Below are 25,952 nucleotides of genomic sequence, written 5' to 3' on the forward strand. Positions count from 1 at the left end.
GTTCAAGGAAAGCAAATATTGATTGTATCGTGCTTAGTATACTTCTGCTTGTAGAAGTCTTCTGCCTCGGCATGCTTCCTGTTGATGATGCGTGGAAACTCCGTTCCCTATGCCTTGATTCTGAACCCACAGTGTCAAGCTGTGCTGGCTCAAGGCTAGGTAGTGCCTCAGAGCAACAAGGTAGTGTGTCACGCTGCTCCAGTCCTGTCTCACGGTTTTCTTGCAAAATGCATGTAGGTCTTGCAGTTGTATAACTCCAGATAGCTTCAGGATCTTCTGTCACGGACTACAAGACATACAGCAAGCTGTAACAAAAAGACAGCTAGTTAATACATAGGTAATGATTAATGCTAAAATATCACATGATTCTTGTACCGGTATTTGACTGTCCTCTACAAATATTGTGGTACAATCGGAGTTTCTGCATCCGTTCCTGAGCTTAGTGGCTGTTGATTCTCTAAAGTAATATGGGTGAGCATTGCAAATGTTTACTCTAAATTAGATTGATGAGAAATGTTGCACATTTATTTCTCTACACAGAGCACAGTTTTCTAGCAATTGCTACTGAAATAGATGCAGAAAAAGAATGACATGTATCCATGTCTGGTGTCATAGGTCCTAGAACCATTAACTGGTAACTGGCTCCACATGAAAGTAGTTACTGCTATTGTAGGAGCAATATTCTATTCCCATTGTGGGGGCTTCTTCAGACTTCGTTGCATTAGGACAGGCCCCGGTGGCTATAACCCCATTTCTTATAGTGCCTTTCCAAATCTGTTGATGCACCATTAATTAATTAATTAAGTAATGCTACTTAGCTTCTGTGCAGTGACTGATAGATCTCTTCAGGCAATAGCAATTCAGGTTGTGCATGTGCTGTTTTCCAATCATTTCTGTGACTCGTGTATAGTATCTTGGCCTTCATTTCTCTTGAAATCACAGTTCTGTCCCATTTCAGTGGTTGAAACTTAGAGTATCCTACACACTGACTGTCCCGTAACTTGTGTTGGTGATTATTGCTCACAGAATCTACCATGCTGTTAGTAGTTTAACAATGTTAATACCACTTTCTAGTTCCAGTACTTTTCTTTCTATAAAACTAATATTTCTGCTACTTCTGTCCACATTTTTATTCCCATATAATATTGTAAAATCTTAGGTAAGTAACACTCAGAGGTGTATTTTTATATGTATTTACTAACGGGTTTTGAATGTTGCATATAATATGCCCTATTTTTGACAACTTATTAGTCAAAGTTTCCACATCAATGATGTCTGAAATTCCAGCTGCAATTTCTGCTCCCTCTAAAATGATATCCCTGAACCCTCTTGGTTTGCTGTACTCAGTCATAGGGAATCCATTTCTGGGTCAACGCTACAAATGTGTCTTTAAGGAAAGGAGTGTATCTGTTCTGTCTTGGAAAAGTCAAAGTAAATGCTTTGTTCACAGTAATATGCACTCTATTAATTTGCTGCTACTGAGCAGTATCTTATATTCCCCAAACTGTGAATTGCCTCTAAGCCGGAGTCTTTGGTTTAAAAATTTAAACAACAGCAACAACCAAACTCTGTGAACTAAACATGTTTGACCTTGTTTTTTTGTTTGTTTCAGTTTCTCCTTCACTTCTGGCTTTCACATTTGGTTTAACCATCTCTGGTCTTTTCCACTCGCATTTCAGTTGGTGTGGTTGTTCAGGTTCCATCACAATTGCTACAGGTTAGTTTGATTTTTAGCCGAGTAAGTAGAAATAAAATATCCAAGTTAAATTTGTATGCTGCTTCAAGCCCCCGTAATACATCCCCTTAAAATCAGAGACATTTTCTAAAATCATAAGATCAATTTTAGCATCAGGGAACATAGATGCTATTGTTTAGCCTTCACACTTGTCTCCCGTGATTTTAAAGTAGTGGAGACATGTATCTAATGTTTTCATGATCTTTGATACAAAAGAGCTTTCCATTGCCACTAGAGGTAGGGTCTATTATCAACAAAAAGCAGGGAGCTTGCTACTCCCTTGTAACACAAATAGTAATAATTTTGAACCTAATGTAATTATTAATAAAAAAAAAACAACATGCAAACTTCACTCATACAAAGCCTAATAGTTAATTTATGCTTCTGCTTTTAATAGCCTTTCCACTGGCTATGATCCTGGTGAGACTTCCTGTATGCCTTACTATTACATTTTAGTAGCTACATCTATAACACAACATTCTTGATTTTTCGTAACTTATTTACCTTCCCATAATTAAAAGTGAAACTGGAACTACTTAGGTATTTTTCCATTCTGGAGTTTTACTTGATATGCGTAAGGTCCTGCTTTATTTATAATTGGAACTAGTACATCCCATTTACAGTTTATACTTGCATACTGTGTATACTTGCATAGAAAACATGGAATATTACTTTCCATCCTCTTTGCCATTCTGCAGAGCAGTGGTTTATTTTTTGTTTATCAGTTCATTGAGCATTCCTTCCCAGTTGAGTTGCTATAACACCATTAACCTCTTCCCAGTGTTTACATAGGGTCCATTCTTCAGTTAAAACATCAGGCAGTCTTTTTTCTCCCAGGCATGGCTCTAACTCACATGAACTTGTGAGAAGCTGTTGTGGCTCACAGGTTGTTAAAATTACAAGATGATGCAATATCCCAAACTTTTCTGTAATTTTTCACCATTTTGCCTAGTGCTATTTTTATGGTCCCATCGGGTCATTCAATTTAACTTGAGCTGGGAGTTCCCAGCAATGTGGAACCTTTCTTTTCTTCCCAGGCCTTGACAGAATTCCTTGATGATTTGCCCTGGAAAATACGTTCCTTGCTCCAAATCAATTTACTGGTTTAAATCCCACCTGGAAAATACAACATTAAATGCCTACACTGTGGTAAACTTGGCTGGAGCTTTCTTTACTGGAACTACCTCAACCCATTTTGTCAGTGGATACTTAATCCCAGTTTGCATGATAGATGGGACTACATGTGGTCTAGTGTAGTCTGTATCCTAGCCTATGGTTCATGAATTCTCTAATGTTTTAATGTTGTTTTTCTCTTAGTGGGGGTATTCACCACAGCACAAGTTGAGCAATTATCATGGAGTCATAGAATAGCTTGGGTTGGAATGGACCTTTAAGGGTCATCTAGTCCCACCCCCCTGCAGTGATGTACTTGTCTGTCTTCACGTTCGGCCAACTAGCTATCTTCTAATACTGCCTTTTGCATTCAAGCAACCCCTATTTGATCTTGTTCACATGCCTGTTGAAACAACGCTGCTTGAAGGGTATATAATGCTATCCATCTACAAGTGTTTGTTATCTGGCCACATTACTCTCTCTATGCTTCACCTGTCTACTAGCTTCTATAGTAATCGCCCCTCAATTTCCTCATTTCCATGTTGTAAAGTGGCTGGGTCTTTGATATCTTGCTTTGTATGATTTTCTTTGTTTTGTTTTCAAAATGTGTGTTTCTTCAAATGTTAGGTCTGCTGGGTCCACCACAACTTTGGCAAGGGCATCTGCTTGACTATTCCAATACTGCTGGTTCTGTATTTTTCCTTGTGGTATGCTTTTACATGGCCTGCATATTTTTTCCCCTCTCTGCTTTTTTTAAGCTGGGTTCTGGATTTGCTTTCCATGATTGATAGGCTACCAGATTTCCATTTTGTGTTTGTAGGTCATCTTTCTGCTGTGTTGGTAGCTAAATGGTTAAAGCTTGATCTATCCGGTCTGAAACGATGTACAAAGCCAGATCATTTCCTGCAGGTTCCTCTTTTAACATTGCTAGCAGAGCTTGTAGCTCTGCTGCTTGTGCAGAGCGAAGGCAGGCAGCTCTTTAGTTTTTCACAGGGGTTGCAGCATATCTAATAGAGGATTTTCCATCCTTTTGATAAAAACTGGACCCATCTGTGAACGTGACTGAATATCCTGTGACACGAAGTCAGCAACGAAGCTTTTATCTGGTGCGAGACCATAAACAGGTAAAGGGCACTTATGTTCTTTTTCAGTGGTTAAAAACCAGATAGGGCTGGTGATAAAATCTTATCATCTTCTACAGAATGATTATGTTTTTTGTGTACATGTTGTGTACATGTGATATGTACTACTGCAAAACAGCCTGTAGTGATGTATTCCCAAAGCTCATTGCCTATGCCAGTGCTAAACCTGGCTTTTAATATGGTATGCAGTTCTTTCCCACTGATCTTAAGTCTCTCAAAGCAAAGGCTGTAACTTGCATCTTATTTCTGTGTGCTTGAAATAACACGGTCCCAAGGTCTAGATTGGTAGTGGCCAGCTGAATGTGAAACGGCTACAAGAATCTGGCCATCTGATCACCAGGGTTTGGACTAGTGAAGTTTTGCTTCTTTCTTTCTTTCTTTCCGTTCTTGTTTGTGAGATTTCTGCACTAATTTGATTAGTGGTTTACCGATTTCTGCAAAAGTAAGGATATTCTTACAAAAAAAGTAAGCAATTCCAAAACTGAATCTAATACAATTATTACTGTGGGGGCATGTACGCTCATGGTCAGTCCTATCCTTTGGTGATCCCAGCATCACCTTCCCTTCCTGACCTAAAACTATTTCTGCATTTTTCACTTCAGGTTGTACCAAATGAGTTTTGTCATGATTAGCTTTAAAGCCTGTGCTTCAAGTAATGTTGATTACTTCTTGGGTATATTCCTGGACCATAAAAAACTCAGTTTTTCCATGTACCAACACATCTGTGTATGATATGACATAACACTTTTTGATGGTAATTCATAAACGTTTGATAAATTTGATGTGAAAGTTGTGAGGTACATGGATAAAATAATATTGCTTTCTGTCATGGGTAAATGCCTGGTTTTACCAGTTTTGCTAGTGGAATTGCAAGGAAAACGCTGGCTAAGTCAATAACAAAAAATCGGTGAGATATTCTGCTTAGTGCTACAAGAATTTCAGGCATCTTTCCACCGCAAACAACCCGAGAGGTGGCTACCTTATTTAAGTGTTAAAAATCCCCTTTTAGGCTTTTTTCTTTGCTTTTAACCCTGGACAAAATTGGATGTCTCTGTACTAGAACCTCATTTTCCAGTCAACTTGTTGATGGTGGGTTGGAGTCCTTCCTCTGCTTCTTGCGGGTCTTGATATTGGTTTTTTGGGAAGGAGGATCTGGACGTTCACTTAATACACAACTTCTATTTTTCCACATTTTAACTTACAGACACACATAACTTCAGGAAATTCTGTTACCCAAATATCCACTGTTTTTCTTCCTCCGGATTCTTAATAACAAAGCATCAATGACTTGCAGGAATCACTCCACCCTCACCTCCTACTGGTCAGCCCCTATTTCACAAACATCCGTAGCAAAATCTGCAGCTAGTCCATTTTATTTCAGCAAGGCTTTGCCAATTATTCCCTGCTGTTTGTAAGAGGGATCCTCCCATTCCTACACTCAAGAAGGAACTCCTGAACTTGGCAGCTATTTAACTGCAGACAGAGATCTTAATATGGGTTCTTGAACATCCTTTCATACATTTAATACAAGTTTTATCATTTTTACACTTTCTTGAGTTCCAGCTGGAACCAATATTTATTGAAGAGTGTTTATCGACACCGTGGTATGAATTTCCATTGTAGCACTAGTGGTAGTTAATGTTCTTTCCCTGACCACCCAGCACTAATATTGTTATTGGCAATTTGCATTGGTTATATTGTAATTTCACCACTAGACCAGGGGCTGGTAGACAGCAGTGTCCCTAGTCTTTGTTACTGAGAGGGAGAGGTGGTGCCTGAGGGCTGCACCGAGAGGGACCTGTTACGTTATGTAGTTTTCATTCCTCCTCCTCATCTTTTTTCTTTAGCTTGACAAAACAAGGCAGTAGGGAATTTATGGATTCTATCCCAGTTTAACATACCTTTGCCTCTTTTCCTCAAATTTTGCCAAGTTGTTTTGCTGCAGTCCCATGGGTGTTTTTATCATGTTCTCCAAGGATCTTTTGCAGTTATTGTTACACCTCTTTTTACACAATGAGCCAAACCCATACTGGGGACTGTTTTCCCTTTTCTGTTCCTTTTGATCTTTATTTTTAAATGGAGCCTGTGGGTCCTTTATGACCATGTTTCTGAAAATTACAGTATGTGCAGACCTTCTGTCAGAACCACAGGACTGAGATTTCCTTGCATTCCCTCTTACCTTTGTTACCTTGCCCACTTACTGAAGCTGAGTTTGCAGCTCCTCCCATTGGATTTCTGCTTGATTCACAGGTCTCTTGCTGACTGAACCCGTGTACCACTGCTACTTTAAAGGCATAGTGGTTCTACTAAATTAATCATATACTTCACTGGATGCCAGTCCCGACAATTTTTCCAGGATTCAGATGATTTTACATTCTCATAGCATTCTTCTAGGTGGAATAACCTGCTAGCCAAATCTCCTTTCAGTGCTCAGGTAACTGTTATGAGACATCTATCTACTAAGTTTCTTACAGGAGGTTCTTCTTGCATTGTAGGTGATAATCATACTCCACTCTGAGGCTGTGTTTTTAAGGGCTGTGCAATCTTCACTAGTCAAGGAAAGCTAATTCTCAAGGCCTGCAAGCGCCATTGTACAAGTTTCTGAATTCAGTGGCCTCAAGGTTTAAGTGATTGCTCTTGCTTGCTCTGCAGTCAGGTCAGTTACTTTTGTCACAATCTCCCAGCTTCTAGGAGCAACGCAACCAAGCAGGAGTATCCAGTGCTGCGAGTTCTGTTTTTATCTCTGTTTTGGTTGTAACTGCATAACTGGGTCATAGAAGCGTGTTTTACTCTTACATTAACATGAATTTTCAGAATAGTTGAGGACTGTGTTTCGCATATATCCCTGTTTTATTTTGTATAGAGAAATGTTAACAAATTCAGTATGTGTAATTGGCACTTGTGTCCTGGGTGACTGCTGTTGAAGTGCAAGGGCTCGCTGTGCAGAAATCCATCTGTACAGAATAGCTTTCAGGATCTGTCTTCAAGTTAGTAAATGGTTCACTGCAAAAGCTATGAGGTAAACCTAGCAATCAGAAACTGAGGATCTACTTTTAAACATCATTAGACTAATATTATATACCCAGATCAAGAGCAAGAAAAATGTCTGACTTTTTATCATAATCTAGATCAAAGTTGATGCACAACAGAGGGTTTTGGTAACATATGCCATTATTTCTAGTCATATTTTGCTGGTATAGAAGATATATGTACACGTATTTATTTTTTCTGCTTTTCACCCCTTTCTTTTTCCATAAGTATTCATGTAAATATACATGAAGAAGAAAGGGGGGGGTTCATACGTGAACAACGTCATTATTGCTTTCCTCTGTTTCCTGTCATGGTTAAACACTAATGTATGACTCATCTGATATGGCGTGACAGTTAGAGTCCTTATCTATATCCATGTGATCCATTGGGAGGAGATCAGGTTACTCAATTTACCATTATTGGAATAAGCCACTGCTGTTGATATTGTGCTAGCACAAAGGATGTTTTGATCACTACCATAGTGGTGACACATAAAAAGATACAGGATAATAACTTCTACCCATTCTTGGGATTAAAATATTTATGGGGCACATTTTACTATGAAATCTCGGAGTAAGCATTGTTGTGCTTGTCTTCACCCTCTTGTGAGCCAGAGGAAATTATCAGAGTTCACTGGAACAAGGTGAACTCTGTAAGAAATCTGTAACAAATGAAGTGTGATCAACCAATCTAATTCCCAGTGTATGAAAAGACTGCAGATGCACTCATGATGCTATAAACTTATTTTCATTTTTAGGCTTTACAGAAGCAAGTACATACACTTCCTCTGAGAGACCTACCACTCAAATAGTTCCGGCACTAGAAATATGAACAGAGGTAGAAATTGATTAGGAAAGTAGGTGTCCTGTGAAGTGACCCACCAGACCAGTATGCAGAAAGAGTATTTGTCACAGATACATTTGGGACAAGATGAAGTACCACATTTCAAATAATTTTTTTTTTCTTCTAAACATACAATTTCATATGCACATTAGATTTGGACTATCCAACTGGTGTGTGAGAAATTCTTTCTGGTCCTGTCACATGAAGTAATAGACATCTTTCTTTGCTAATGTATTGCCAAGATGTTCCATGAATAACTTAGGCAGATATGTTCTCCTCCCTCATGGACGCCATACCATGGAATCAGTTTTGGTTATAGAACTTGGCCTTTTTGTGGCCACACCTACTTGTAACTAACAACTCAGTGGACCTCTTCATGAACTGATTGCCAGCTGTGAATGACCACTGGAGACTTAATTTATCTTCTTTAGGATGTGGGATAACCTAGCAGTGTATCTGTCCCCAGACACCATGGAAAATGCTACAATGTCTTCTGCAAATGGCCCATGACGTGGAATCACTACCAGATAATTTCCTCTAGTGGTTAAATAAAAGGCTTTGTTTGCATGCCACCAAGTCCCATAGATTCTCATCAGCGGTAGCCTAAACCAGATCCATTTTCTAAATTCAGTTCTGCTTCATAGTATTGACTATACAAGGAACCCCAGAGGATACTCACATCGAGGAATCCCTGTAGTGTTTAATAACCATACCTTGCCCATAGGGGGAACCTGTGGATCCTTAGGAGGTGGGCTTTGGGATCTCTAATTTCTACTGGAACAGCATTGCTAGTGTGCCAGGTGCAGACACTGAATACAAGGGATATAGGCCTTTTCTTACAGTAGCAGGTATCTCGGTCTGACTACATGCTCAAAGGAGCTTATGAGAGTTGCTTCCTTGAACATTGTTCCATACTGACAAAATCCCTTGCTTTCAGTGAATGGTGACATGGAAAACAGGGCTGCTCTGAATTTTGTCAGGATGAGCTGTTAATCATTATTTGTTGCTGACTATAAAAAGCAATAAAGGAATTACATTTAGTGTCATGACCCTTGCACAGGGTCAAGCTCATTGTGTGCAAGCAGAATGTAAACTGGGCAGAGGTAGTGACTCAGGAGTGAGTCAGAAAGGAGGAAGTCTAGAGTGCAAGGGGTGAAGAAACTGGAATATGAGCAGAGGTCACTGCATTCCTTCAATTATATCTCATGGTTTAAGGGTCCCCGCGGACATGAACTTTTTGTGGAGCCACCCCCCAGTCCTTCTGGCCCTGACCTACAGCCTTCAGCTCCCATTCTGTCTGGAAAGTAGACAAGAAATCATACTGTGATTTCGCAGTCCATACAAGGAAGGGTAGAAAGCATTGGGGAAGACCTCTGAGGCTTGCTGATTAGTTAAATACTTTGTATTGGTTCTTGCTGCAGTTTATTGAGCAGAAAGATCTCTGTTTACTAATATTACTCTATGAGTTTGGCCATGCTTAGCACTTCTTAAATTTCATTGATCATGTTGCTGTTTAATATGGTATGTTACTTTATACAAAGTTTATGCTTAGAAATGAGTAGGAAATAAGAAAGAAGAAAGATGAAATTTGGATTTTCAAGGCAGAATTCTAATAAATGAAAGTTTCAGTGGGAAATGTATGGGAAAAGGTTGATATGGACAATATTTGGGAGTACAGCAATGACCTTTCTTGGAATCAGAATAAATTTTAATGATGTTATCATGTGCCAGCTTGTCAGAACTGGAGTCAGTTTCAACTGCAAAGAAAGAACAGTGAAAAATGGTGTTTTGAATAGGTGAGAAATTAGTTTTAGTTTAGAATACTGGTATAAATTTAGGTAAAATAGTAGCATAGATACAAACAAAATTATATGAAGCATTATAATACTGTACCCTATGGTGGCTGCTTAATAAATATATGAAGTAGTTGCTGAGAAGATTATGAAATGTTTTTTAGGAGTTTTTCTGGGACTGGCGCTCATTTAGATTTGTACATAGCAGAGTTGTCAAGGAGACAGAATGTTTTACTGCCTTGGGAAGACAACTTTTCTGTCCTTCAAAAAGCATGAAATGTACAGGGTAAAGTAGATCAGCTGTCAAAAGCTGATGTCTAAATGTTGTGCAGCTGTCCCTCTCTGAATGATGTTTGGCCAAAAATGAGGCAACCTGAATTGTGTTCACTGGTGACTTGAGAGCCCGTGGCTTGTAAAAGAGTTGATCTGTCTGGTAGTGTGAGAATAGATTTATCGTAATTCTTGCAGACTAGAAACCAGAATAAGTTATGAGTCTTGGGCATTTCTGGGTCTCTGTGAAGAAAACTTTTCTCTGTATCAAAGATAAGCTACACTCCATTTTTTTTAAATAAAAAAAAATATTCTGAGAGGAAAAATTCCTTTATTCCTAAGAAACATTAGCTATTTTATATTTATCAGTATCTTGTTAACACTTTGTAAAAACATATCTTGTACCCAGGAACTGGATGCAGAAAATGGAAATGATAACTGGTAAACAACCAGTCCACAGGGAGACTAACAGTTGTAGTGAGTAAGATTAGATGTATCTTGCTTGGGATCAATGTAAATGCACTTGCTTTTCCTGATCTCTTTTTCCATCCTCTCTGCCACCAGCTTCAGCTCTTGACAGCCCCTGGACTAAAGATGGCTCAGAACTGCAAGCAAACCAGGACCTTGCACCTGCAAGTGTCAGGAAAGATAAAGAGTATAGCACTTTAGGAAAAGAATTTGTGGAAATAAAGATTAATGAACCCTTATGGAATGAGGGAAATTGAGAGTTAAGAGAAGATATGTATGAATTAATGAGACAGTAGAGCATCTAATCTGGGTCAATAGAATGACTACAGGTAATTGCCTCTTCAGTAACTGTAGCCATAATGTAGCTGGCCACAACATACAGAAATCTGATGTTCTAATCGCTGAAGTCCTGCATGCTGAAAGATTCCTTCAGCCTCTTTGGGCAGGCACATCTTGATATCATAACTGGAATCTTCTTGGTGGAGCTACCTGGACTGTTGTCAGGGACACGTTGGTGTTGTAGCATGCAAAGCAGACAGACCTGTGGCGTGTGGCGGTATGTTTCTGGAAGCAGAAGTGGTTGGTAAGAGGAAGCATTACCACTAGTGTCCATGTGTATGGCTATTTAAAAGTTTTGGAGCTTGTGAACAAGAGTGTGTCTGCACTGAATATAATTGCCTGTAGAACCACATTTACCTTACAGTATACAATCTTTTTTTTTTTTTACAGTAAACATCAGAAAGAGACAAAGCAATTAGACTCTGGTCAAAGACTAAAATGCAGAAAGTGGTCATGATGCCATAATCAATCCCTTACAAGTTGAACTGAATGAAGTGATTATTTTTAGTCATTTCACTACAGCAGCAAAATCCAATATGTAAGATTAAGTAAAATAACTAAGTGTACTTCCACACTGCTACAGCACAAGAAAGTCAAACTAGTTACAGAGATTAAAACAATGTGCCTACTTTTCAAATAAACCCCCGTTTGGGACTATGTCCTGGTTTTGGCTGGGATAGAGTTAGTTTTCCTCCCAGTAGCTGCTGTATTTTGGATTTAGTAGGAGAAGAATGTTGATAACACTGATGTTTTCAATTGTTGCTGTGAAATCAAGGACTCTTTCCAGTCTCCCATGTTCAGCTAATGAGCAGGTGTGCAGGAGCTGGGAGGGAGCACAGCCAAGCAGCCAGCCCAAGCTGGCCAGTGGAAATATTCCATACCATAGACATCGTGCTCAGTTTATAAATGGGGGTTAGCTGGGGGAAGAAGGTTGTTGGCTTTTCGGTTTCTGTCAATTTTTCAAATGCTCTCTTGGCCAGGAGTTTGAACTATTTTTCAGGCTGCAAATCAGTCATTGGATGATGAGAAAAATTGTACTATATATATTTTGTTTTGCATATTCATTACTATCTTTGTTATTATCAGTAGTAGTAGTAGTCTTTACTTTGTTGCTGTGTTAAACTGTCTTTATCTCAACCCATGAGTTTCCCCTTTTATCCATTTTCTCCTCCCCATCTCACTGGGGTGGAGGGGAGGGGTGAGCAAGCACCTGTCTAGTGCGTAGTTGCCAGCTGCTGGGTTAAACTACTACAGACTGCTTTCCTCCAAAAAAAGTGATGAAATAGTTTCAGTGCAGAGGATAACAATGTCAAAGATCAATAGCAAAAACTCTATCCAGAAGAGTTATAGGAACTGTTTTGGGTTTGGTTTTTTTTTTGAGAGGACAGACAACACTTGTGAAAGCAGCATTAAAATTTCAAAAGTACTGCAAAGTGGAATGGAAGAAGTTGTTTTTCATATTTGCTGTGGACAGCAAAGAGGTAACAGGTCTAACCTATCTCAAGGGCAATTTAGGTTAGACATCAGAAAAACTTCCTAACAATTCAGATAGTCTGGAAGACTCCATCTTTGTTTTTGGAAAGTACTAGTGGAGTGACAGAACTCATACTTCTGTAAAGAACAACAGACAGAATAGCTGATCTGATCTGGAAGAAGGAGGATGGATGGGATGACATTCTGAGGTTTATTCCACTCCTCATTTATGTGACTTGTAAGGAATATGATGAATTGTAACCGTAGAACAGAGAAATAAATAAAACTTTGGAATTCAGTATTAGTAGGCAGAAGCTAAGCAACAGATTTTTTTCTCGTAATTTCCTGGGTAGTCTAGACATTTCACAAATTGTACGGAATAGAAATGGAAGTGTTTATAAAATAAAATTTTAAATAGTATTGTAGAAAGGAATAAGTAATTATTAGTAGCTTTGATTTCTGTATAAGATATAATATTAATACTGTTATATATTTAATATGTAATTACTAGAGTTTGTAAACTCCTTCCCGTCCTCCTCAGGAGTTCAGCTGTCTGTGATCCAAAGCATAGATGCGTAACCCTCTCTGACTTGTGAGGAAATTCCTAAATTCTGAGCAAGAGCTCCAAAATAGTTGATAGAGTGGACTTCTGCAAGTTAAGAGATGTAAAATTGCAGACAGAGTCAAGGCTCTTGAGATGGAGCTAGGCAGCCATTCAAGGATTCAAGAGGAAAAACATGATCATGAAAACGAATAAAATCCTAAGAGAAAAGCAGGGATTTGGGAGATGGCAATTCAGTCACACTGAGGATCCATTCCAGTGGTAGCAGAAACCAGCCCTACCCCACCTTACTGAGAACTTCCTGGCAAGCAAAGATAATTTCTGTTTCTAATTTAGGGCACTGAGCCATACTAACACTGAGTATTTCATTAATTCAAGTTGTCTTTTGTGTGTAGTAGCTAATCAGTAACTGCTAAATACTTGTAAGTTGTGTGTATTCAGCTTACAAAGGCTCACTGTGCATGGCAAAAGGTGTCCAAGCAAAGTGATTCAGTGAGGGAAGGATAAAAATTCAAGTTCCTTGATTTCTTGTACTGTTACAATTTTACCAGGCATATCATTGACTAGAAAAATTATCAGGAAAAAAAAATGGATGTATCTCTAATAATACATGCTTTATTCAACTTCAATAGGTAAAAATGTTTTCCACCTGCACAGAAAGTCACTTTTATTGCTGTTTCCCCATCATTTTTCATATAGCATATTAAATACAGTAAATTATGAAATAAAGTCCTGACCACTTTTAAAGCTCTACTGTTCTATACTTTATTTCTTTGAATGAATATATCTTGTTTTTCCATGTTCAAAAGGCATCTGTTTTCCTAGATATGCTGAGGGTGAAAACATCTGCTCATGCTCTAGAAAGATGGAACTTTTAAATCCTGTTTTAAGTAGTTTAAGAAGTCTTACTAAATCTAAGACAAATGTAAATACCACTTCAATTAAATATGTTTTTCTGTTATAACTGTAGTAAGAATCCAATTTTAAATGCAACTCTACTGCAAGCAATGATTATGAAAAATATTAACAAATTAATGCATCATCAAGTCATAGTCAATAACTTCAGTGATAAAGAAACACCAAGAAAGTTGTTTTCCATATATAGGAAATATCTCTCAAAGTGAGCTGTAGATTTGCCTGGATTTTCTGTTGTTGGTGAAGTATAAGACAAAAAAATTTGAAGCTTTCAGAAATAAGACTGAGTTTGTAGAGCTGAAACTGAGGCATTATGAATAGGAAGCTAGTGACGTTACTTTAGTTTGCAGTCTGCCTTGCTAGAATAAACAATTAACTCAAATCACCAGACAAGAAAAGTGGAGCTTTGTAATATCATTAAAATGTTCTTTTCAGAGCAGACTTTCTTTTTAAACACAAATAGAAGCTTGATGCTTACAATAACTTAATTTGACCTCAAAAGGACAAATAAAATTTGTCCTCCAGGACAAATAAGATGTCTAGCAATTCCTATAGGCGGTATCTTGTGGCTGAGCATACAGCATAGTTCAAGGCACACAAAATTGTTTTCTGACTGTATGATAATTCTTTTCATATAGGACAGTTGTCATTGATAGAACGGTGGCCAAGCTGGCAAAATTAATGTACAAAGTAGTATTGTTTTCCAGCACTAGATAAAAGGAAAGAGCCTGCTAAAATGCAACAGGAGTTCTCCTAGTATCACAAATCAGAGCTTGTTCACAGTTTTTCTAACCTATGCTAGGGCTGAATGTCACTGAGGAATTGTTACAGGGTTCCGGGGACCCTCTCCGCCATCTCACCTACCTGAAGTTTATTGGAAAATGCAACTCTCCATCTTTGAAGGAAATAAAAGAAAAAAATAGTTTGTGTCCTTTTCTCTGGTTATAATATATAAAGGCTTTGAAGTATTTGCTTCAGTTTCTTGTCTTGTTTGCCATTTTTATTGATAAGCTTAAAATATGGTTAGTTTTTGTTGATAATTTAAAAAAAATTTGAAGGTATTATGCCATCATTTCACAATGTTTTGACGCTGATGTCAAAGTTAGATTAAAGTATCTATGTCAGTTGTTTGTTCTGATATCATGTGTCAATGTGTCATCCCCTTTGCTGGCCTGCATCAGATAAAAAAAAAATACACAGAAGCAATGTGTGATTTGTGGGATGAGATTCTCTCAACATGAGTTGGTTAAATCAGTAGGTTACCCCCAGCTTTAACCAGTCTTTGATATCAAGGGACATTTCTTTTTAATTCTGTAAGCGGAAGCTCTGGAGCATGAAATCTTGTACAGGCGTTGTCTGTATCAAATGGACATTGACTTAATGCAGAGTAAAGGTGTTCTGAACATCTTGAAAGCAGAGTGTCCTGTTCACTCTAAAGTCTAAGAAGAAAGAAAAACTTTCCTTTTCTCCTGCTGCTTACTAGTCACAAAAATTCCCCACAGAAGGTGGATTTAAACAGAGATAACCAGTCTATAACCTTTGAGTTATTTAAGGCTCATAAACTATTCAAAATTCATTAACAAACGAGTTTGTTATCCTAAGGTCTGAACAAGCAGGGATCTGCTGATATGGGAACTCTTGAACAATTCAAATCCCTTGTTGTACAAACAAGTAAAAAATGGCTGATAAGGTTCATGCACCTGGATTGTCCAAAACACTGCTACGCATCCTTCTCAGCCCTATGCCACAGTGGATCAGAGAGCAACTGTGAAGATAATGAGAACTGCAGCTTGAAAAGCTACCTCTATTGAGTTATGTGGTAAATGTTTTAAGAGACTTTAGCCAGTTGAAAATTCTAGAAGGTGATTCATAGGATCAGGAGAGTTGACCTTGTCTAAATCAAAGCCTTCATATGAGGAAAACATCTAGTTTTGCTTTAAAAATTGCTCTTGCTAACAAATTAATTGCACCTACTGGTTAGCTGCTTCTTATGCTCCATTTCCCTTCATGGAAATTGTTTAGTTCACGACAGAACAATACCTCTTGGATACTATTACTTCTGTGAGGATCTTCATTGTTGGGTATCTCTTCTATGTGAAAATACATACAAATATTCATAAGGTTTACTCAGCCCTCTATTAAGATAGCAGAAAATTTATTTTTACCTGACATAGTTTTACAGCTCTTGAATTATATTCACACATAGTTTTTAAAATTTTGAGCATAAGAACTTGTTTTGTTTTTAAAAGGTGACCATTAGGTCCCTTGATATTTTCTGGAGAGATTGTAACACTGTAGATTCAGGCACAATTAATTCCCTTCTCCTACTTGACATAAATGCATGGTTTGAATCCTCTCTCTTGGGCACTCTACTGCAATGAGAGATTGTACTGTAACAATAAACTATGACAAACCTTAAATCCTTCTCTATATCCTTGCTCTTACAGACCGTTCACCCATCTTGTCAGTACAGCTCTGTTCTTCACAAAAGTGTTGAAGTTGTATTTGGCGTGATTATAACACAATTTTTGGACTGCAGTTAAGTTAGGTAACACATAGGATTCTGTATTGCAACTCACTATTAATTATTCCAGACTGTTTCCATGTATTTATTTATCTAAATTTACTTATCCAACTCTCTCCTATACCTGAAAATGTCTTAATATTTTATGAACAAATTGTTCATAAGTCAGCTTCTGGAGTGGCAGAAAAAGGCATTTGAAAAACAGGGTGCTCATGTTTTGTGGTAAAGTTTCAACTAGTTATGCTTGTAAAGCTATTGATTTAACCAAATAATCTGAGGGAGGACAGAAAATATTTTTCAAACCCTGGGTTTATGAATCCTGCTTATATAATTAGGGCAAAACTAGTTGCCAGACTTTGGATGAGAAAGTATTTCTCCTGAAATTAGATTCACTGGCACCTACATTGTTTCTGGGTCTTTTTGTACATCTTGGTTTGTGAATCAGCTACCCCGTTCACCTATATATTTTTTTATGTCCTCAGGTACAGGTAATGTGCAGTGGTGGTGCCTTAGATTCTTCTGTTGTTGGTTTGTGACACAAATTTAATATTTTCAGACTGAAATTATATTGTCTAACTCAAATTATCAGTTTTAACATGGAAATATCTGAATGATTTCTAGCAAACCATGAGATACAACAGATTAGAAGAAAGTTCTAGGGATCTTTCTCTGGCCTATTTGGCCTCAAATTCTGTGAAGCTATGTCACTGAAAAGTCAAAGTACAGAAGCTATAGAGAAATAACAGAATTTTGTAGCTTACTAAGTAGATGCAAAATACTGTACTGTCCCAGTTTTCCCTCTGTTTTAATGTAAATTTAGTTGGTTCAACTCCTAGTATGATAAGACCAGCTGTAGAACACTCTTTCATTTTCTTTGCACTATTGTATACAGGCAATAGAAACTCTGGTACAAATTGCTATTCTGATTTATTTGTTTCACCTGCTTATCATAATTCCACTGTGACAGCACTGAGACATTGCAGTGAGATAACAGAACATTGTGACAGATCTTGTAGCTTTGCCCATTTTCCCCTTAAGGTGAAATGGTTGTGAAAGACCTGCATTTACTTGTTCATTTGTTTAAATTAATTAATTTTCTCTACAGTGTCTCATTCAACTTTATTCAGTTCCCACTGAAATAAACTGACAAGCAGACTTTACCCGAAATTGGACCAGTCCGTTAACATCAAGTCCAGCAAAGCACTCGGACACACAAGCTAAAACCCAGAAGAATTTCCATTAACTGCTGTGGATAGCAGTCTATATAAATATCTCAGGATGATTTGTCATAAACAGATATTTACTAATCCTTTATATTATGCCTGAGTGACAATGGTAAACTACCCTTTCTAAAGGAGTTTTAGATCTTACTTTAACAAGTAACTCAGAAGTAACTCATCTTAATCTGATAAGACCCTTTGTATTGCAAAACATTGTAAAAGTACTCAGTTTTATCAAAATTTTGAGATTAAAAATAAGCATGACTAAAAGGAATAAAAATTCTCTCTTCTGGTTAATGATCAGATTAAGTAAGTTCTGTTTGAGTAAAGCAATAGGGGATCTACAGAGAAATTCATATAAATCTACTTTTCTTCTAGGATAAGGATTTTGATTTAACTTTTAGTAAATTTTACTTCTGTAAAGGTGTTGAACATATCTAGTTCACTATATACATTGAAATAACACTTAAGATGTGCAATTAATTTCTTTTAAATGTTTTCACAGAATCACAGAATGGTAGAGGTTGGAAGGGACCTCTGGGAATCATCCAGTCCAACCTCCCTGCCAAAGCAGGGTCACCTACAGCAGGCTGCATAAAATCATGTCCAGACGGGTTTTGAATATCTCCAGAAAAAGAGACTCCGCAACCCCTCTGGGCAGCCTGTTCCAGTTCTCCGTTATCCTCAGAGTGAAGAAGTTCTTCCTCATGTTCAGACGGAGCTTCCGGTGCTTCAGTTTGTGCCCATTGCCCCTTGTCCTGTCACTGGGCATCACTGAAAAGAGCTTGGCCCCATCCTCCTGACACCCACCCTTCAGATATTTATAGGCATTTATAAGGTCCCCTCTCAGCCTCCTCTTCTTCAGGCTAAACAATCCCAGCTCCCTCAGCCTCTCCTTGTAGGGGAGATGCTCCAGTCCCCTCATCATCTTTGTAACCCTCTGCTGGACTCTCTCCAGTAGCTCCTCATCTTTCTTGTACTGGGCAGCCCAGAACTGGACAGAGTACTCCAGATGTGGCCTCACTAGGGCAGAGTAGAGGGGGAGGAGAACCTCCCTCGACCTGCTGGCCACACTTTTCTTAATGCATCCCAGCATACCATTGGCCTTCTGAGCAACCAGGGCACACTGCTGGCTCATGGTCAACTTGACGTCCACCAGGACACCCAGGTCCCTCTCTACAGAGCTGCTCTGCAGCAGGTCAGCCCTGAGCCTGTACTGGTGCATGGGGTTATTCCTCCCCAGGTGCAGGACCCTGCACTTGCCCTTGCTGAACTTCATGAGGTTCCTCTGCGCCCAACTCTCCAGCCTATCCATGTCTCGCTGAATGGCAGCACAGCCTTCTGGTGTATCAACCACTCCTCCTAGTTTTGTGTCATCAGTAAGCTTGCTGAGGGTACGCTCTGACCCTTCATCCAGGTCACTGATGTATAAGTTGAACAAGACTGGGCTGAGTACTGAGCCCTGGGGGACACCATTAGTTACCGGCCTCCAACTGGACTCAGTGCCACTGATGACAACCCTCTGAGTTCTGCCATTCAGCCAGTTCTCAATCCACCTCACTGTCCACACATCAAGCCCACACTTCCTGAGCTTCCCTGTGAGGCTGTTATGGGAGACCGTGTCAAAAGCCTTGCTGGAGTTGAGGTAGACAACATCCACTGCTCTCCCCTCATCTTGCCAGCCGATCATGCCATCATAGAAGGTTATCACATTGGTCAACTATGACTTCCCCTTGGTGAATCCATGTTGACTACTCCTGATAACCTTCTATTCCTCTGCTTGCTTAATGATGACATCCAGAATGAGCTGCTCCATCATCTTTCCAGGGATGCAGGTAAGGCTGACCGGCCTGTAGTTCCCTGGATTCTTCTTGCCCTTTTTGAAGGCTGGAGTGACACTGGCTTTGCTCCAGTCCTCGGGCACCTCTCCTGTCCTCCAGGACCTTTCAGAGATGATGGAGAGTGGCTCAGCAACGACATCTGCCAGCTCCCTCAGCACTCATCGGTGCTTCCGATCAGGGCCCATGGATCTGTGGGTGTCCAGTTTGCTTACGTGATCTCCAACCCGATCCTCCTCAACCAAGGGAAAGTCATCCTTTCTCCAGGCTTTCTTTCTTACTTCCAGTGACTGGCTTGCCTGAGGGGCCAGCCTGAGCAGTGAAGACTGAAGCAAAGAAGGCATTCAGCAATTCCATCTTCTCTGTATCCTCTGACGCCAGGGCACCCACCTCATTCAGCAGCAGCCCCACGTTATCCCTAGTCTTCCGTTTGCTGCTGATGTACTTGAAGAAGCCCTTCTTGTTGTCTTTGACATCCCTTGCCAGATTCAATTCCAGGTGGGCCTTAGCCTTCCTCATTGCTTCCCTACATGCTCTGACAACATTTCTGTGTTCCTCCCAAGTGGTCTGTCCCTCTTTCCACATTCCATAGACCTTTCTCTTCCATTTGAGTTCTGCTGGAAGCTCCTTGCTCATCCATGCAGGTCTCCTGCCTCCTTTGCTAGATTTCTTACTCATGGGGATGCACCGATCCTGAGCATGGAGGAAGTGACGCTTAAATAGCAAACAGCTCTCTTGGACCCCCCTGCCTTCTAGAACCCTAACCCATGGGATTCCTCCAAGTAGGTCCTTGAAGAGGCCAAAGTTAGCTCTTCTGAAGTCCAAGGTTGTGATCCTACTTATTGCCCTGCTTCCTCCATGCAGGATCCTGAACTCCACCATCTCATGGCCACTGCAGCCAAGGCTGCCTGCAATCTTCACATCCTCAACCAGTCCATCTTTATTTGTCAGCACAAGGTCCAGCAGCACACCTCTGCTCGGCTCCTCCACCACCTGTGTCAAAAAGTTATCATCAATGCTCTGCAGGAACCTTCTGGACAGTGTGTGCATTGCAGATCTTTTCAAATACATATTGTTATTGTCATTGAAGTAATGCCTACAGATACTGATAAAAACAATACATTTCACAATTAAAGAAATGATCAATTTTGAAGAGTTTAGAATCGGAACATACATTAAAAAATGAGAAATTGAGCAGATTTCTGCTGACTATAGCTGTTTCCAAACCATTTCTAAACTGAGTCTGAAACTCATCTTTCTGTTCTGCAGTTACTCAGATGAAAAAGAATATGCACTGTAGTAAAATCCTGTTTTCTTTCAGGCTAGATGGGTCGTGTTTTTCTGGATTAGACTTAGAAGAAGGGAAAAGAAATAAAAGAGTAAAACATTCATTTTGTGTTATTTGGTTTCATTCTCACTGTGTATTCAAGAATGGATTCATCCTTAAGTGCAGTAGTTACTTGGAGCATTCGGCACCATCTCTGATAAGGTAAAGAGGAATTGCTGGGAGTTTTAAGGGGCATAATTCAGCCAACAGTAGATAAAGGGAACTTTTCCTGGTGCAAGAATTAGTCTGTTCAGGCTTGCTTTCCTGGATGACAATGAAATAAGCATTTGTGTAAGGACTTTGTCTGCTAAATATTCCCTTTAGGAAAAGGGAGGCAGAGTCCAAAGTTCATACACAGTCTACAAAGTACATACTAGTCTCCAAAGTAGGCGAGGCAATGGGAGTGGGAAAAAAACTAGAGAAAGCTCTTCATCATCTCTGTTTTACATATGAGCAAAGTCCAGTCATGCTGCACGTCCTTAACCATATTAATTCTGCTGATTTTTGAATAATCTTTCAGAGAGCTAGACGCAAACCAAGAGCAACCTTCACGGTAAGTCAATAACTTTTTTTTTTTAAAACAGAGATATTTTATAAAATTCACTGATAACTAAGATTGGGAAAATTCCGAATAACTTCATATTCCTTTAAACAAACATCGACTTTCTCATTTATTTTGTATATTTGTGCTGAATTGCAGAAAATGTGATGCTTATATTGTTCAAATGAAATGAAATGAAGGACACACAGTTATCAAACATGTACAAATACAAAATATAGATGTTTGTAAGCAAACTCCAAACATCTGGACTTATTTCAGCAGTTTATACATGCCCATTACGAGGATTCACTTGCAATGTATGACTAATGACTTTAACGATTTTAGTAAATAACTGTAGTTTTCTTTCAAACAAATGGTCAGTGAGATTAGTACCCTTGGCTTAATGGTTGCCTATTCTTTGGTCAAATATTATTTTACAGAGAACAATCTTAAATAAATTTAAAATGCATTCTGAAGATCAAAAGAGGCAGGAGTGTGCTGTAGATGGAAATAGTCATGAGATGACTGCATCCAGCCAGGGTCATGAATCTGAAGACAAACAGTAAGTATTCTTAAACAGTGTGAACATGTTCTATAGTGAAGCTTATAAGATTACATTATCTATTTTAGATTTTATTTTGTATTTTATTTTATCAGGAAAGTCTAATAACAGAAAACTGTATCAGCTTGAAAATAGCATTGATTGACACATTCATTTGGTGCAGAAGGACCTTTTATCTTTTTCTTCTAAGGACTAAGTGTCCACAGTACTGACTTAAGTTTATTGAAAAGCACTTCTAAATTGTGTCAGAAATGCTGTCAGAATGGACATCTTGGATATAATTATGTCACCAGCTAAAAATTATGTCAAAATTTTTAGTGTGACAGGGAATCAATATTTTACGTACCTTGAACATTTTATTTATTCCCCATCCCCCATGTGCAAAGCTATCTCCCTCTTTCCCATTTTGAAAGCCGTGTACTGCTTCAGTTCACAACTTCCATGATCAGACTGTGGAACCACCAGCCCTTGTTGGTGTTGTTGCACCCTTGAAAGGGGTACACTGGGAAGAGCTTGACTTAAATTTGTAGCAGTCAGGGGCTGATGCTATTTATATACCTGGAGGTTTAAATAAAAACATCCTGAGAATGCTCAATAAATCATATTCATTTTACACACAAATATTTCCTGTAAATTTATTTCATAATTGTATTTTAATTGAGCTTTATTAGTACATTGCATTAGTATTCTGTGAAATGTTGTCACTTTCAAAATGCATTAAAACTATCATACATTTAAGCAAGGAAAAGAAGAAGAAGAAAGCAGAAAAGGCTAAGATGGTCAGCCCGTTTACACTGGTAAGATTTATTCTCTGTGTGTACATATATATACATGTATGCACATTTCAAAGTGTATACAAAAACATGGTTAAAATTATGCTACAGCACTGCATATATGGTCTCGTCTGTACCAAATACTTTTGTAGTACAGAATATTGGATATGGTATAGCAATCAAGCAGTTCTTTTTGTGGAAACAGTTTTATTAATGAAGCTGTGTTATTACTGAAATGGATTCTTGGGAGTCTTTCCTTAGTAAGTTATGCTAAACAGACACGTATTAGATTTTTGTTTGTGAAAGGCAGGGATATGCACGTTCGGTCACTTCTTCTGACACAATGAAAAACATATCTGTATACCTATGATCATGTGTGGTCTTGTCCTCTAAATTTCCTGAGTCAGGTACTAATCACACCCATTAATCATTATTTAGTCACCTGAGTCAGCGGTAAAGGGCAACTTCATGGCACTGATGATTAGAAATAGTGTAGTAAAAAGTACTTTAAATTCCAAAAATGTTTAATTTGCTGTGTATTTTAAAATAAAGCAGTGAATATTTAATCAAAGTAAATTCTGGGTACTCTTTTAGTAACAGTGAAATGTTTTATATTTTGTAGGTTTAGTGTGCATAAAGCACAGCAATGATACGGCAAAGAACAGAAATAAAGCCCGTGATGCTGACCAATGCCCATTTTTTTGCTTTGCTATACCAGCTTGCACTTGTACAATTACATCATACCGCTATAATTTAGAACAGTAAACTTAGTATTTTACAGTACAGAATAAAGCCATTGATTTTGTAACAGATGAGCTCAAACTTTATTGAGTTCAATGGCAAGAGTTATTTAGGATTTCAGTAAGTTTTGATAATGCCTATGGTACATTAGGAATGTTTTTTCTGACTGCATAATAAAGAATTTACAGTAAAAATAATTATTGCCTTAATTATCATAATGTCATGAACATTTCTTACAATTTGAACTTTAAATAGCAAATGTATAAAGGTCAAATTTTTTATGCCGTGTTTTCATATGACCTGTCTTACACAAGTGCAGGTATTGATACATTAAAATAGTACACCTCTCTGGTTTTGAGAGTTTATAGTATAAAAGTGCTTATATTAGAATGATTTATTTCTGTACATTTAAATTGTTTTGTTTCTAATCAGATAAAGTTGTAGTTTTCTGACACTAAGTGTACAATTGATAGCTTTTTCTTAACTTTCTTGCCTTTGGAGACATAACATTGTGTTAGCATTCTAATACCACAGTTAAAATGAATTTCTCTTCTCACTCACAGTTTCGATACTCCAGTTGGTTGGATAAGTTACTAATGATACTAGGCACTGTCCTGGCAATAGCCCATGGAAGCAGTCTACCTATTGCAATGATAATTTTTGGTGATATGACTGATAGCTTTGTTGATTCTGGACACACAAATTTGACAGGTAAGAATAGATCTGCTATGAAGAGAACAATGGCTCATATTTGGAGAACAGCCAGGGCAATTCAAAGATCTTGGCATGAGATACGGATGTCAGAAACCCCATCTTGCTTCTATACTATGATGCAAATTAGTAGCTCTTGCATTTGCTGTAATAGAGAGACACTATGGAATTTTTTTTGCTCCTGATTCTTAGTTTCTGCATTAGTAGATTTTATTTAAAATTTTTTTGAATTATCTACTACAATGCACTTTCAACAAGTCATGATTAACTGTGGCTATGATAAATAGAAAGAGTCTGGGTTTCCATCTCCTCACCATGAGTTCCTGTTGATTGCCTTGTATCAAATATGACAATCATTGTTCACAAGGTGAATCAGATCAGTAAGTAGATCAAACAGAAAATTTGCTACCAAAAATAAAAGTATTCATTTTCTCTTGGATCAATTTATTGAATAGCCTCATTTGCTAAACCACTAGAATTTCCAGTGAGAAAAGGCTAAGAGAGTTGAGGCTGTTCAGCGTGGAGAAGAAAAGACTCTGGGGAGACCTTATTGCAGGCTTTCAGTACCTGAAGGGAGCCTACAAGAAAGCTGGAGCAGGACTTTTTACAAGGGCATGTAGTGATAGGACAAGGGGTGATGGCTTTAAACTTAAGGAGGGAGGGTAAATTCAGGTTGTTGTGGATGCCCGGTCCCTGGAAGTGTTCAAGGCTAGGTTGGATGGGGCTTTGAGACACCTTGTCTAGTGGAAGATGTCCCTGCCCATGGCAGGAGGGTTGGAACTAGATGATCTTTAAGGTGTCTTCCAACCCACCCCATTCTATGATTCTGTGATGAGATCAAACACGAAGGAGGGCAGGCATGCACTGCTGGATACAAGAAGGGGGAGTGATACGGTCACTCAGACCAGATTGTGTTGTCCTCTGAACTCACATGTTAGATGTTAAACTTATGAACAGGTTTGTTGCCTGAAACACTATCTAATAAAATTTTATTAAACATTTTAATAAATGTCTGTGGCGATATAGAAAAATAACAGATGTGACTATCTTCTGTCCTGCATCCATTTTTGCTCTTATTGTGCTGCTATAAGACAGAAACGCAGGTATATTGCCTTTATCAGAACAACTGATTTATGATATACTCCTTCACAAGTACAATAAATGCACCAGATTGTTATGGTGCAAATGAAAAATGGTGTAGCTGTAATCTTCTCAAAACACTTGTCACTAAGTCCTCGTGTGCAGGAGTAAACTTTTAAGGCCAACACCAACATTATAGCCAATGTTTTCAAAATCGATTAAGCTATCTACAGTTACTGATGTGAGGTCAGTGTCTAGCCCTGTATTTTTAATGGGTTTTGGCATTATACAAATGCCCTATGTTTTCAGAAAGAAAAAACAAGCGGAGCATTTAATGAATGCTCAGGAAGGCCTTTTAATCTCAAGTTACACTGATGTAGTTTTGGAGTCGGTGGAGTTACGACTAACCTTGTATTATTATAATCATTGTTTTTGAATAGGTAGAAGCCTGAAATTGTCACACTCCTCCTTTCACTAAAATCAACTTGATTCAAAACGACATGTAGCAAACCAAAATTTGCTGAATAACGTGCAGGAAAACAAATTTGTTAAAACTTGTTCTATTAAAAGTATTTACTCTTTTCTTCCTTTCTGAGGAAACGTTTCTGCAGCGAATTACACTTCAGATGTTCTTGGCAAACTGGAAGAAGATATGACAAGGTAAATAGAAATCTAATCTCTTGCTCTCACCCATGCCACCCACTTTTCAGGCATGCTCTGTGTCCCAATGCCATCTTCATTTCATTCCTTCTTCCTTTTCTTCTGAATTTTTAAACAGTAGTTGTTATGCTAAAAAATTATGTTGGTTATCATCCATCAATTCCTTGAGCTAGGATGATTCACTGATATAAAGCAGAATTAAAATTTCCAGATAGTACCTACTTTGCTGCCAGAGCATGAAGTTCAACAAAATTATGTGGACTACAGAAAATACAGAGTTAGATTATATGCA

The 25,952-nt window shown here is 38.4% G+C and overlaps 1 protein-coding gene across 5 annotated transcripts in view; it reads left to right on the plus strand.

Annotated features, from left to right (window-relative positions):
* The first annotated feature begins 3,793 nt into the window (after window positions 1-3,793).
* Window positions 3,794-25,952, plus strand: part of LOC104332508 (ATP-dependent translocase ABCB1-like) — a 61,827-nt gene continuing 39,668 nt past the window's right edge. Inside the window, exons 1-6 of one of the 5 annotated variants that reach the window (XM_075419415.1) lie at window positions 3,794-3,972; window positions 21,113-21,145; window positions 21,574-21,695; window positions 22,435-22,492; window positions 23,773-23,920; window positions 25,597-25,660. In XM_075419415.1, the coding sequence (XP_075275530.1) occupies window positions 21,598-21,695; window positions 22,435-22,492; window positions 23,773-23,920; window positions 25,597-25,660 (368 nt within the window). In that variant the 5' untranslated portion in view covers window positions 3,794-3,972; window positions 21,113-21,145; window positions 21,574-21,597. Of the gene's footprint in view, window positions 3,973-21,040; window positions 21,146-21,573; window positions 21,696-22,434; window positions 22,493-23,772; window positions 23,921-25,596; window positions 25,661-25,952 lie in introns of those variants that run through there. The other 4 variants (XM_075419416.1, XM_075419418.1, XM_009937923.2 and 1 more) reach the window with 4 other exon arrangements.

This window comes from Opisthocomus hoazin, chromosome 4 (assembly GCF_030867145.1).
Source record: "Opisthocomus hoazin isolate bOpiHoa1 chromosome 4, bOpiHoa1.hap1, whole genome shotgun sequence".
Taxonomy (NCBI): domain Eukaryota; kingdom Metazoa; phylum Chordata; class Aves; order Opisthocomiformes; family Opisthocomidae; genus Opisthocomus; species Opisthocomus hoazin.